The sequence below is a fragment of the Chiloscyllium plagiosum genome, unplaced genomic scaffold, assembly GCF_037043375.1.
Source record: "Chiloscyllium plagiosum isolate Xiang-an unplaced genomic scaffold, Cpla_swu_hap1 HiC_scaffold_24, whole genome shotgun sequence".
Taxonomy (NCBI): domain Eukaryota; kingdom Metazoa; phylum Chordata; class Chondrichthyes; order Orectolobiformes; family Hemiscylliidae; genus Chiloscyllium; species Chiloscyllium plagiosum.
Genome location: NW_028270162.1, coordinates 51,174,510 through 51,189,426, shown reverse-complemented (window position 1 = coordinate 51,189,426; position 14,917 = coordinate 51,174,510). Strand labels below are relative to the sequence as shown.

The following is a 14,917-nucleotide window of genomic DNA, read 5'->3' as shown; positions in this document are numbered from 1 at the left end:
CCCTGCAGGCCACTCACTGTCATGATCTGGAACTACCATAAATACTTGAGTAATAGTTGATTATTTTTCACTACTTTTTCAGGTTAAATTTATGGGGTTGACTATTACATGGATACTACTTTTGAGGGGCTGAAATTCATGCCATATCATTAACAGTAGCCCAATTGATCTATGAACGAATGAAGAAAAAAAATTACAGTAATTCTGAAAACCCAGAGCGGGACTGGAAGACTGGGAATGGAGCAGAACAACTGGAAGACTGGAATGGGACATGATGGCTGGCACACTGACTCATGAGCATTGATCTGTTATCTGTGAAGAACTAGGGTTGACTTTTACCCGAGATATATGGAAAATTCCAGATTATTTGGCCAAAAATAGGAGGTCAACTTTTACATGAGATCAACTATTACTTGAGTATATACGGTACATTACTGTTCCTGTACTGTCACTGGGTAAAAATCCTCATTCACCACCAGCTTCTCAATTATGGATTGACAATAATTGCCCATCTAGCCAGTGACAGCCAAATCCCATGAATAAACAAAAATGAAATTGTGACCCACTCTTAATAACCAGCACTTCTGTGCAATGTTGAGGGAACACTATTCTCAGAGATACCATCTTTCAGACAGGATCTACAATTGGCGCCCTGCAGCCCTCTCAGGTGAACATTAAGACTTTTTTTTCTGCCTCTTATAGAGTCATACAGCACAGAAACAGGCCCTTCGGCCCAATTTGTCCATATTGACCACGTTTCTGAAACTGAACTAATCCCATTTGCCTGCATTTGGGCAATATCCCTCCAAACCTCTCATATCCATGTACCCATCCAAATGTTGTTTAAATGTTGTAATTGTACCAGCCTCCACCTCCTCTGGTTCATACCATCCATGCACCACCCTCTGCATGAAAAAGCTGCCCCTTAGGTCCCTTTAAAATCTTTCCCCTCTCATCCTACACCTATGCCCTCAAGGTTTGGACTTCCCTACCCTGGGGAAAAGACTTTGGCTATTCTATGCCCCTCATGACTGTATAAACAGCATGGCTAAAATCGATGATTGTGTGGGTTTCACATTGCTGCTATTGGTGAGATCTTGCTGTGTACAGATTGGCTCCCATGATTACCATATTACAACAGTAATTACATGTCAGGAGTATTTGAATGGCTGAAAAGCATTTTGGAAGGTCAGGAAAATTGCTGTTTCTGTACAAGTTGTTTTCTCTTTAAGCCTTAAAAACATTTGACGGAAATGTGAAGGGAGTTATGTTGCCAACTCCACTATTAAAATTAATTCAAAAGGTACTGGTCGTGCTATTCCAGATCACTCTAGGTGAGGTTCGATGTCATTTCCCAAAGAGAATGTTCTGGAATTGTCCTGCAAATGAATAAAGTAAGCAGTTAGCTCCCATGATCCTCTGTGAGGGTGACTGATCTGGACCTTCAAGCTATGAGCAATGATGTTACTCACATATTGATTCTACTCACTGGCTGCATTTGTTTTCTCTGATGCAGATGTTTGAGACCAATCGTGTGAAGTTCTACCTGCAGAACGAGGTCTCAGAGCTGCGGGGTCGGGATGGAAAGGTACTGAAATGTTGCATTAAGACTTTGCTGTAGAATGGTTCCCTTTAACAGAGAAACCTAGAAAACAGGAGCAGGAGTAGGCCATTCAGCCCTTGGAGCCTGCTTCTGCATTCAATATGATCCTAGTTGGTCATCCAACTCAGTCTCCTACTTTGTCCCCTGATTGTTAGCTGTCCATTATTGCAATTAGCAGTGGCTCTGTTTGCAATGTTTTCTGATGGAAATGTCACTCAGGTTGTTGGGTGGGAGACGGCTGATTCACAGAGCAGTAAAGCACAGAGACATCTAAGGGCTCCGCTACATCATTCGATAAAATTGCCTCACAGGGTGGTTAAGAAGGTACTTGGACACACCTGCCTTCGTTGCTCAGACTTTTGAGTGTAGGAGTTGGGATGTCATGTTGAGGCTGTACAGGACGTTGGTGAGACCTCTTCTGGAATACTGTGTGCAGTTCTGGTCATCCTACAATAGGAAGGATATTATTAAACTGGAGCCGGTTCAGAAAAGATTTACCTGGATGTTGCTGGGAATGGAGGGTTTGTGATGAAAAAAAGACTGAAAAGGCTAGGACTTTTTTTTCACTGGAGCATAGGAGATTGAGGGGTGACCTTGTTGTTTACAAAAGGCTGTGGATAAGGAGAATGATAAGGGTCTTTTCCCAAGGGTGGGGGAGTTCAAAACTAGGGGGCATTTTTTAAGATCAGAGGAGCAACTGTTTTACACAGAGAATGGTTCGTGTGTGGAATGAACTGCCAGAGGAAGTGACAGATGCAGGTACACTTGAAATGTTTAAAAGACGTTTGGATAAGTTCATGAATAGGAAAGGTTTGGAGGAATTTTCAGGAGCAGGCAGGTGGGACTAGTTTAGTTTGAGATTATGGTCAACATGGATTGGTTGGACCAAATGGCCTATTTTCCTACTGTATGACTCTATGACTATAACTCAGTCGTTCTTTGGGGTGAAGGTAAGTTGACACTCATCAGGCAGTGATCATGTCACTCAGCATCCCAGGGAAGCAATGGGAAGGTTGGCAGTAGTTGTAAGTCAGACACCCATGTGAGATATTGGGTTTAAGTCTGAAGACAATGGGATGTTCCCAGTCAGACTGGCATCTGTGGGAAGGCACAACATGACAAATGAATGAGTGTGAGCTGGCACTTAGTGCGGCTGGATCAGCACAGGGGGAGACACCAGCTACAGGCTCATGAATAAAGGAGCACTGGTTATAGAGCTGCTCAATACCAGAGATCTGAGAACAGATTAGTCTTACACTCCATTCTGTCTTCACTGAGGGGGGGGTGGGCAAGGGTGGTGTTTGTCGATGACACTGGGTAAGGAGGGAAAAGAACAGATCTGACATTCCCCAAAACACAAACTTTTCCCTGGAGTGGTTTGCAATTATGAAACGTCTAACTGCTGACACTTCCTGTTTTATCTCAATAAAGGTGAAAGAAGTTGTTCTGAAAAGTGGGAAGATCCTAAGAGCAGATGTTTGCATAGTGGGAATTGGTAAGTGCCTTTCTTAGAATTATAGGGGCTTCTAATTAAACAGCGTAGATGCTCTGTTTAGCCTTGGTCCAGGGTGAGGACAATGAGCTCACTCCTCTCCCGTGGCTGTGCCATGCGCTATGTGCAGTTCTCGGTGTAATATATTCAGAAACCGCCCCCTTTCATGGTTGAGAATGCCCTGAGATATACCTGGGGCATAAGGAGAGAGAACGCGCCATCTAGAACTTTGGGGAGGTTGCCTTTAACTTAGTCCATCTAGTGACAAACTAATGGGTTCAGATTTTCCTCTCCATTCCCTGCAATCACGGTAAAATGGGTGACTGACCCGACCGTGTAACATTGATTCAGGTTTTGTTAGGTTGTAGTGACCCCAGTGAAATAGTGATGGGATAGTCTCATGCTGACTGCAGGAGACAATCAGTGAAAGGACATATTATAATGACGAGACAGTGAACAGACTGCACAATCTGACAGATACTGGTGTAAAGTACTTCTTAGTGATTAAAGTGATTTCAAGATGACCCTTTTTTCTCTTTGGGGCTCTAAAACCCAGCTATTGGCCAGTCATTTGAAACAAGGTTAATTAAATTCCCTATTTTGGGGTGTGGGCACTTGCCATGTACATTACTGCATCATCTCAGCCCATGCATCACGCTTCTTAATCTTCTCCTGTAGGCGTAGTTCCAGCTACATCATTCCTAAAACAGAGTGGCATCAACATGGATTCGAAAGGCTTTCTTCCTGTCAATAAGGTAATGTGCATACAACAAAGACGTGGCTTGAGTTTTGTTACACATTTGCACCCTTACACCACAAGGATTGCAGTGGCTGGAAAAGGCAACTCTTCACCACCAGGGTAATCAAGGATGAGTTATAAATACTGGTCCAGCCAGGCACATCCACATCCCACAAAATAACAAAAAAATATAAAATCAAACAGTTCTATTAAGGACAAAGCCTCACTACCTTTTCCAGGTGACTAGGGAAGGGAAATAAAGTCAGCTTTGCCGATAACACACACCTCCTAATAATTCATTAAAATGACTTGTTTACAGCTTAGCATCATGCTATAGGAAACTGGAAAGGAAGCTGACAAGCTTTTCCCTTCTCTTGTGCCTGCAGCTCATGCAAACGAATGTACCTGGGGTCTTTGCCGCTGGTGATGTTGTTACTTTCCCACTGGCCTTTCGCAACAATAAGAAGGTGAACGTGGGTCACTGGCAGATGGCGCATATGCACGGTAAGTGACACTCCCCAATGGCACAGTTGGGCAAGAGGGCAGTTAGACCTTTCTGCATCCTAGTGCTGTGGGTGCTACCTGTCCACATCCATCAGCATGGAGCTTCATATTCAGTCACTAACCAGAGGAGTTATAGAAAGGGTTAACAACACCATTCACAGACTGTGTGAATGAAGATCCTACACAGAATTATTATTTTGCTATCCTTATGACATTCCCATGATGAAAAGATGCAAGGGGATGGCTCAGAATTCTGCAAGGATTCTTCCTGCTATAATCATGATGGAAGGTCAGCAGGTTTTTGGGAATCCTGCTGATGTCCAGTCAAGATTGGAGTGGGAGATGAGGAAGAAAGTAATTGCTTGTGCTATCTAAATGCAGCATGAATGAGGTACATGGATTCCATGGACTTGAAGATTTCTAATGGGTTTATTTACAGTTCAACTAGTACAGAGAATAAAGAATAACATCCTTTGGGTGCTACAATGCAGAGTGACTTTGGTCATGTGATGACATCCAGGCTTATCTGCATGATGAGTTTCTTAAAGGAACATCACTCATAATATATTGAGGAGAAACTGTCCAGAATTTCTGGGCCAGTAAAACATGGAGCTTGAGAATGGAGTGAATAAGATGGCAATGAGGAGAGGGGATAATTTTTCTGCCTGCCACTAATCTAAAGAAGTAGATTAGCCATTATAGAGCTAATTATATTTTCATTTCATTCATTCCCTCTGCTTTGGTTCCTGTCAATGTTAATAAGCAATATATTACAGTGGGGCACTTGATTACACCTGGACCACACTCTGAACGGGGAAGATCACCATTAGTAAAATGACAAGTAATTGGAAGATTGGTGACGCATTTGTGAATTGAATGGGGGTGCTGTGCAAAGCTATCACCCAATCATCATTTGAACTCCCCTATATCAAGGAGATATTGTCATCAGTGGGGAGTTAAATATACTACATTGAAAGCAATGTAAATCACCATGGCACCTGGAAGGAATGTTTGCACAGTGGGAAAGGTGGGGGAGTATAAAGGGGCAAGTGTTACACCTGCATGGGAAGGTGCCGTGGGTAGGAGAGAGGGCATATTGTGGGTGATGGTGAAATGAAGCTATGCGTCACAGGGGCAATAGTCACTTCTAAATGCTGAAAGTGCCGGGGGGTAGGGAGAGGTAAACTTGATGACCGCATCATTCTGGGGGTGGCAGAAATGCCAGAGGAGGATCCATTGAATGTAGAGGTTGGTGGTGTGGAAATTAAGAATAAAGAAAACATTATGGTGGCTTTTGGGAGGCACTGGAAGAGGTGAGGACAGAAGTGCAGGAAAGAATGGACATTGCCGTTGTTATCCAATGATGGGAGAACTTAACTGAAGTGTATAAGATCCTGAGTGGTCTTGGTAAGGTCGCCACAGAAAAGGTGCTTCCTCCAGTGGCTCCGTCCAGGATTAGGGGGCATTTTTTAAAATTGGGATTCTCTCCTTCAAGACAGAGAATGAGGAGAATTTCTCTCAGAAGGTTGTGTGACTTTGGAACTCTTTGCCTCAGAAGGCAGGGTCATTAAATATTTTTAAGGCAAAGGTGGATAGATTCTTGTGAGACATGGGAATCAGGGGTTATTGGGGCTCAATAGGAATATCAAATTTAAAACACAGCCAGATTAGCCATGATCTTGCTGAGTGGTGAAACAAACTCAAGGAGCTGAATAGTCTGTTTTTTGCTCCTGTTTGATATGTCCGTATGTATGACGGGCTAGCATCCTCAGTTACGGAGAAAGAAAGATTGATTGCAAACACTGATAAGGATGATTCATTTTGGATCTGGTAAGGGGAAATGAACCAGAAAAGATAAGGGAAGGAACCAGAGGGTGATATCTTAGCAATAGCATTCATTTCAAATAAGAATTGGGAAAGATAGAAGACAAAGACTAATGTAATAGATTGGAAATAAAGCTGAATTTGAACAGATGAGGTGGGAACTTTGAAAGAAAAATTGGAGAAGGATGTTAACAGAGAGAAAATTGGGAAATTTGAAAACAGTGATTAATAGAGTTTGGGAGAATTGTACTTGGCTTTAAAAAAACATTAAAACAAACACTCCAGCACTGAAACCCATGAATGAATAAGGGAGATAAGGGCAAAATTGATACTGAAGAAGATGGCACATAATAAATACAGACAATAAAGGAGGATGATAAATAAGCAATATGAATAGGTTAGAAAAGAGGTCAAGAAGTAATTGAAAAAACAAAGTCGGACGAGAAAATGTAATTATTACATAATATAAAAAGCAATAGTAAAATATTTATAAGCATCTGAATAATGTGCAAAGGCTGTAGTCTAAATAATGATGTTCCATGCAAAGACTATTCATTAAAGACTAACGTTAGCAGGTTGATAACCATAAGCAATTATACACTGTGGTCACCGTGGAATTGCAAACTGATTGGTAAGGTGGGCGACTCAAACACTCTGCGTTCAAAAGAACATGCATTTCTACTTTGATTATGTACCCAGTGGCCTTGCTTTAAATGAAATTCTGCTGCTAATTACCCATAATCTATAAATGTCTGGCTCTTGCAGCTACAAGTTCATATGATGTTAGGCTGGGCAGGATGGGAAGGTTGTCAAGAATCACAAAGCAGAGATCCTAAATCTTCCTTGTCTGTAAGACTGGTTCTGTGCTGGATAAATTTGCAGAGGGAGTGATCAAGGGAAGACATTCTTAGATTGGCTAATATTTCACAAGGAGTGCACCCTGTCCAAATGATTTGATTTAATTTGATTTGACTTATTATTGTCACATGTACTGAGATACAGTGAAAAGTATTGTTTTGCGTGCTAACCAGACAAGTCAGATCTTATATAAGTACAACAGGGTAATACAACAGAATGCAGAATATAGTGTTACAGCTACAGAGAAGGTGCAGAGAAAGATCAAATCTAATTATGAAAGGACCATTTGTAAGTCTGACAATGGCGGGGGTGGGGGGGGGGAGCTATTTTTAAATCCATTGGCACATGTTTTTAAATTTCTGTATCTTCTGCCCAATGGAAGAGGGTGGAAGAGAGTATAACCAGGATGGGAGGGGTCTTTGGATGTGTTGGCTGCTTTCCTGAGGCAGCAGGAGTGTAGACTGAGTCAATGGAAGGTTGGTTGGTTTTCATGATGGACTGGGCTGTGTTCACAACCATCTGTAAATTCTTGCTGCCTTGGGCACAGCAGTTGCCACACCAAGCTGTGATGCACCTAGATAGAATACTTTCTACGGTACATCTGTAGAAATTGATAGGAGTAATTGTCGACATGCCAAATTTCCTTAGCCTTCTGAGGAAGTAGAGGCATTGGTGTGCTTTCTTGACTGTAGCATCAACATGGAAGAACCAGGATAGATCATTGGTGATATTTACTTCAATGAACTTCAAGCACTCCATCATCTCCAACTCAGCACCATTCATGCAGACAGGGTGTGCTCTCCTCTTCGCTTCCTCAAGTCAATGACTAGCCCCTTCATTTTGCTGACACTGTAGGAGAGATGATTGTCTTTACACCATGCCACCACTAAGATGTCTACCTCCTTCCTGTACTTTGTCTTGCCATTGTTTGAGATCCGACCCATTACTGTGATGTCAACAGCAAAGTTGTAAGTGGACTTAGAGCTGAATTTGGCCACACAGTCGTGAGTTATAGGGAGTCTAATAGGGGATGAGTATGTAGCTTTGTGGGGCAAAAGCATAAATGGAGAGTAAATGAGATAATAGCCTTTTTAGTGCCAAGTTACACAATAGTAAAGGGACAGATGTCTCTTTGAAACCCATAAAAGAATTGGGCCAAAAGTATATAGCTCAGGTCAGAACTAGTTCAAATTTAGATTCAACAAGACTGAATGTCATTTAAATTCTTATGATTTGAGCTGACCCTGGTGTCAATCAAAGATTTCATACAGCTGTCTCTCTGATGTTAAAAAAACATTCTCTTACTTCTGTAAGGAAGCAAAACTGCTCCAACTTGCAAAGGTCACATAATCTCCTGGAGGGGCAACTCAGGCAGTCTGGATCTGTCAAATGTAATTGAGTAGAAATGAAGGCAATTGACCTGAAAATCAAGACTGAAAGTACAGGAAACTTGATTTAAAAAAACCAAAATTGATTGACTGCATTGACAGGGGACTCGAGGGTACAGGCAGGAAAATCCAGCTAACCCATAATTAGATCCGTCATGATCGAATAATAAAGCAAACTCGAAAAGCTGCCCCTTAGAGCCACCAGAGATGTGAGGACTGTTCTCAGCTCTCCATACCAACCATCAGCTGCTTCTACAAGCATGTGTTGAAGAGCAGGGGCACTGAGCAGAAACACAAACTAAACTCACAAACAATGACCACAGAATGGCAAAAATCCATATTGGATTCTGTAAATCCCTTTTTAGAAATAGAATCAGTCTGAACATTGGGGTACAGACAGCCTCACACAGGGCACCTCCCACCTTCAATGCATTATCTGAGCTGACATGGCACCTATTGTTAAAGTTCACTTGAGAATTAAGTTAAAAAAGTTTTGGAATTTATATATGAAAGAACTGAAACCAACACGGTCATTCTAAAAGATGAGAGACTTAATAAACAATCCAGATCTTTTTCAATATATAATTTCAGTTGCATCTCACTGTAAACGTTTGCTATAAATTCTGTGTCTTACGATCTTATACTCCATGACCACCTGATGAAGGAGCAGTGCTAGTGTTTCTGAAAGCTAGTGTTTCCAAATAAACCTGTTGGACTATGACCTGGTGTTGTGTAATTTTTAACAAGGTACCTGAATACATTAATAAATTTACAGAATGAGTGTTAATTGACAAATTCATGTCTGTATGCATACACGAGAGAGGGAGCTTAGACAGCGAGCTTGTGATCTAGAAAGAACCTGCCAGATTCAATTCCCATTCCAGCTGACATAGTCACCCTGACCCTGCGAATGAAAGGCAATGACAAAACCACCAATGATTAAGAAGCTGCCAAAGAAACTTCCTCAGAATGAACCATCAACAGACAATGAACCAAGGACAAGATTTTGACCGTGGAACTCATAGAATGGAAGAGAATATACATGAGAAGGTGCATTTTTGTAGGAAGAATAAAGAGACAGCATATTGTTGGATAATAACAGTCCGAATGGGATCTAGGAATACAAATTATCTAAATGTAAAAAAAAAATGAAAATAAGTAGCAGAAAGTAATAAATCAATAACAAAGAAAACCAAGAACTGGGGTTAATTTCTCGGTATGTTTGAAAAACATGAAATCATGCTAAACTGCTATTGTACTTACAGCTGACAACTGCAAACTATGATCAGTTCCAGTTTCCAAATTTTAAAAAAGGCCTTCAAGGTGTTGGTGTAAATGTAAGTAGGTTCATAATGATGATGGCAAAACTGAGAGGTTGTAAATATCATGAAAGATTTAACTAGTTGGGGCTCTGTTCCCTCGTGAAGGTGGCTTAGTGGGTGATCTAACAGCTATTTAAGAAAATGAAGCGGTTTGATAGGATACATATAAAGTAGAAGCAGCATTTTCTAAAGGCCATAAATCTAAGGTAGCTACTCAGACAAGAAGAAAGGTCCCGAACTGAAACATCGATTCCCCTGCTCCTCTGAATCTGCTTGACCTGCTGCGCTTTTTCCTGCTCCACACTTTATCGGCTCTGACTTTCCATCATCTGCAGTCTTCACTCCCTCCAAGCTACTCAATAGGAAATTCAAGAGAAATTTCTTTACCGACAGACGAGTGTGAATGTGAATGTAGAGGGTTCCAATGGATTGGATTGATGATTAGTTGGAAGTGGTTGTAAATGGATCATTTTCAGATTGGCAAGATGTAGCGAATTATGTACCATGGAGTCGGTGCTGGGTCCTCAACTGTTTACAATTTATATGGATGATTTAGATAAGGGACCAAAGGTAAGATTCAAAGTTTGCTGATGGCATAAAGAGAGGTAGGGTCGTAAGTTACAAAGAGGAGTATTGTGGGCAGTTTTGGTTTCCTTATCCATGGTGGGAGTGCAGTGAAAGTTCACCAAACTAATTCCTACAATTTCTGGAATTTTGAAAAATGAGAGATAACCTTGGGGTAGATGCAGATCAATGGGGTAGATGCAGAAAAAAATATTATCACCTCGTTGGATGTATCTGGAACCAGGAGACATGGCCTCAGAATAAAGGACTGGCTATTGAGGACTGAGATGAGGAGGGATTTCTTCACTCAGTACGTGGTGAATCTTTGGAATTCTCCATTCCAGTTGAATGTGTGGGTTCAGTCATCGAGTATGTTCAAGACTAATAGATTTATAAATATTAAAAAATTTAAGGGATACAGGAATAGTATAGTAAAATTGTGTTAAAGAAGAAAATTATCAATGATCTTAATGATATATGGAGTAGACTTAAAGGCTGATTGGCCAACACCTGTTTCTATTTCTTATGGTCTTGCACTAACTGATTGTCCCTTTGTTTATGTCCTTCCCAGGTAGAATAGCTGCTCTCAACATCCTGGGGAAAGGAATTGAGATTAACACAGTGCCGTACTTCTGGACTGCTATGTTTGGGAAAAGTATTCGCTACGCAGGTAACGCCACACTAATTTTTTGCCTTTCAGGAATATTTACATAGTTTGGATGGGTGTCAAACCATTGCAAGGATTTCAGAATTCCACTGAAGCAAAATCAGATTGCAGTTCCAACAGCAATAAGTTATCTTTTCCTTCTTATAAATGATCAGGAAATTGTAGTAAGGTTTCCACACGGTGGACTAATTAGTAAATTAGATCATGTTGGATTCAGGGCGAGCTTGCGAATTGGATAGAAAATTGGCTTACTGGCAGGAGACAGCGAGTAACGGTGGAGGGTTGATTTTAGGACTGGAGCCCTGTAACAAGTGGTGTTCCACAGAGATCAGAGCTGGCTCCACTTTTGTTTGTCATTTATATAAATGATTTAGATGGGAATATAGAAAGTGTAGTTAGTAAGTGTGTGATGACACCAAGATTGGTGGTATAATAGAAGTGAAGAAGGTTATCTAAGATTATTAAGAGATTTTGATCAATTGAATCAATGGGCTGAAAAGTGACAGATGAAGTTTAATTTGGATAAATGTGAGGTATTGCATTTTGGTAAAGCAAACAAAGGCAAGAGTTATACAACTAAAAGTAGGGCCTTGGGTAGTGTTGTAGAACAGAGATATCTAGAGGTCCAGCGACATAATTTTTTGAAGTTTGCATCAAATATAGATAAGGTGGTTAAGAAGGCATTTAGCATACCTTCACTGTTCAGAGCTTTGAGTACAGGAGTTGGGACATTATGTTGAGGTTGTACAAGAAATTGGTGAGGCCTCTTCTGGATTACTGTGTCCAGTTCTGGTCTCCCTATTACAGGAAGGATATCATTAAGCTGGAGAGGGTTCAGAATAAATTTACCAAGATTTTGCCAGGAACTGATGCTTTGACTTTATAGAGAGGCTGGATAGGCTGGGCTTTTTTTCACTGGAGCACAGGAGCTTGAGAGGTGACCTTTTGGAAGTTTACAGTATAATGAGGGGTATAGATAACATGAATGGCAGGTGTCTTTTCACAGGGTGAGGGATTTCAAAACTCGGGGGCATGTTTTTAAAAATGAGAAGAGAAAGATTTTAAAAAGACATGAAGGGCAATTGTTTTTACACAGAGTGGTTTGTGTGTGGAATGAACTTCCAGAGGAATATAATGCATGCAGGTACAGTTACAATGTTTAAAATACATTTAGATCAGTACATGAATAAGAAATACTTGGAGAGATATGGGCCAAGTGCAGACAGGTGGGACTAGTTTAGTTTGAGATTACGGTCAGCATGGACTGGTTGAACTGAAGGGTCTGTTTCTGTGCTGTATGACTCTATGACTTGTAAATAAGAGTGAACATGTAGGAAACATACAGAAGATCCTTTCGCCTCTGAGTAGATAGGTCAACGGCTTAGAGTTTGCAGTCAGCAGTGAAGAGATTCAGTTTACAGATCTCTGAGCTGAGAGCTACCCAAAGAATTTTCATAAGCTTTTCAGCTGCAGGCAACTGTGATTGGAGTGTTAATGCTGTAGCTGGAGGCCTGTATGGGAGATCCGCAAGATGGTTGAGGAGGATAAGCAATGTTGGCTTTTGAATCAAGCTAATTGAAGAATGCCATTGAGACAAGCAGATTCTAAATCAGTAAGTATACATTAGATTTAAATCAGGCACAGGAAGCAAAATAAAAAAGGGGGAAGCAAACCCGAATTATTTAAAAAAATCAGAAGAAATGATACAGAATAATAATCTTTATTATTTCAACAACTTTCCAATACTAAGTTCTAAGGAATGAGTGAAATTCCACACTTGTAAAATAAAGTTTTCACAGCTAGAGAGGCGCTTCAGCATTAATTATGAATGACTACATTCAACATTTACATACAATTGAAAGCATTAGCATTGTCTGTTGTGTTAAGCAAAGAAGCAGAGCAACTTCACAACCTTACAGTAATTGCAATGTCAAGCTGATGACCTTAGTACTGTTACAGCACAGCCTGTGGAGCAGCATGTTAATCAGGGCTACAAGTTCCAGATTTCCCTGTTTCATAATGGATGTGCAGACACTGGCAGTTATTGTCTGATTTAATCTGCAATAATAGGAAGAACAGAAAGAAATAATGGGCAATTGAGAGAAGGGTCCAGCAATAATGGCTCCGTTAGCCCTACTGTTGTTCTCAATGCAAAATCCAGACCAATGTTTCAGTTGTTACATAGAGGGTACAGTTGTTGAATTTATATTAGAACTGGAAAGAAGAACATCATTTAAACTGGGATAGAACCAAGTGAAGTGGAAGGAAAATAAATTAAGATTAGATTACCTACAGTGTGGAAACAGGCTCTTCGGCCCAACCGGTCCACACTGACCCTCCGAAGAGTAATTCACCTAGACCCATTTCCCACTAACTAATGCACCTAGAACTATGGGCAATTTAGCATGGCCAAATCATCTGACCTGAGTTTAGATTAGAGAGGTGCTGGAAAAGCACAGCAGGTCAGGCAGCATCTGAGGAGCAGGAAAATCGATGTTTCGGGCAAAAGGCCTTCATGGGAGGGAACCCACACAGACACAGGGAGAATGTGTAAACTCCACACACACAGTCGCCCGAGGCTGGAATCAAATCTGGGTCCCTGGCACTGTGAGGCGACAGTGCTAACCACTGAGCCACCGTGCTGCCCCAAAAGGATGTTAAAGGATGGCCCCAAAATTGAAGGGTGATTAAAGGAAACTCGGTGAGAAGGATGTTCAGGTTTTTGAAAAGGTGTTTTGAAGATTGACCATTGTGAGATTTCACAATGTGAAAGCTATTTTTAATCCTCAAAAACATTTGTTTTAGATGAAGTGGGTGAAATTAAAATATTAAAAATTTGAAACCTGTGCTCAAACTCCTTCAGTCCATCCATATTTTTTGTAACAGGTGTGGGATAACAAGTAGGGATTAATGGGCTCTTGGGAGCTGAATCTGTCATTCAGTTATACAAACTTCCTGTATTATTTCAAGTCAGAATAGCCACAGGAAACCTGGCAGCTAAAAGGAGGTAAGGAGGGCTGGATCCGTAAGGTAAATTCCGCCAGACCCTCAAACTTGCCTGTGTTAAAGAGAACTGTAAATTCTGTGAAGGTGCTGAGCAAGATTGGCAGGTGAGGTGAGAAAAGGTGCATTTGTTCAAGCTTCACTGAAACACTGCAAATAGATGGTGACAAAGAGCACAGAGGGGACCAACTCAGGGAATTAAAATGACGTGCTGGAAGCTTTAGGTCACATGATCAGATTGAATGGTGGCAAGGGCATGGAGAGAAGTCATGGCCCATGGTGCTTCTCCTGCTTGTCGGAGAAATTGTGGGGAAATGTGAGAAGGGTATGGCTATAATCATGGGTGGTCTTAATCTAGATGTAGATTGGTGAAGTAGTTGATTGGCAAAAGTGATCTGGAGAATGAATTCATAGAGCATCAAGTTCTAGGATCAAACAGTGAGCAGGCTATTCTAGACCTGATCCTATGCAATGGAACAGGAATGATTAATGAGCTTACATTAGAAGCACCTCTATGGAACAGTGACCATAAAATAATTGTTCCTTTTGAGGGAGAGAAGTGGGTCACAGGAAAAATCAATGAGCTCATATTATAAACAACTCTAGGGAACAGTGACCATATCACATTGAACTTCATGTTCCATTTGAGGGTGAGAAGTATGTGTCTAAGACCAGTATTTTAAACTTAAATAAGGACAAGAATGAGGGTATGAAGACAGAGCTAGCTAATGTAAACCAGGAATTAGGTAAAGGGGTAAGTCAGTAGAGATGCAATGGCAGACATTTATGATGCTACTTTACTTGGCAAAAATATATCCTCGTGGGAAAAACCACATTCTCGAAAGTACACACCAACCCTGGCTAAGAAAGTTAGAAGTGTGGAATTGAAAAAGAATGCATACAATTCTGTGAGGATTAGTAGCAAAACAGACAATTACATAATATAAAAAAAA

At 40.9% G+C, this 14,917-nt stretch overlaps 1 protein-coding gene across 6 annotated transcripts in view; it reads left to right on the top strand.

The window, feature by feature from the left end:
- aifm3 (AIF family member 3) overlaps window positions 1-14,917 on the top strand; it is a 130,462-nt gene that overhangs the window by 97,611 nt on the left and 17,934 nt on the right. For all 6 annotated transcript variants that reach the window (XM_043716016.2, XM_088000322.1, XM_088000321.1 and 3 more), the window contains exons 13-17: window positions 1,517-1,588; window positions 3,035-3,098; window positions 3,774-3,850; window positions 4,221-4,338; window positions 10,866-10,964. In XM_043716016.2, the coding sequence (XP_043571951.2) occupies window positions 1,517-1,588; window positions 3,035-3,098; window positions 3,774-3,850; window positions 4,221-4,338; window positions 10,866-10,964 (430 nt within the window). The remainder of the gene's footprint in view (window positions 1-1,516; window positions 1,589-3,034; window positions 3,099-3,773; window positions 3,851-4,220; window positions 4,339-10,865; window positions 10,965-14,917) is intronic.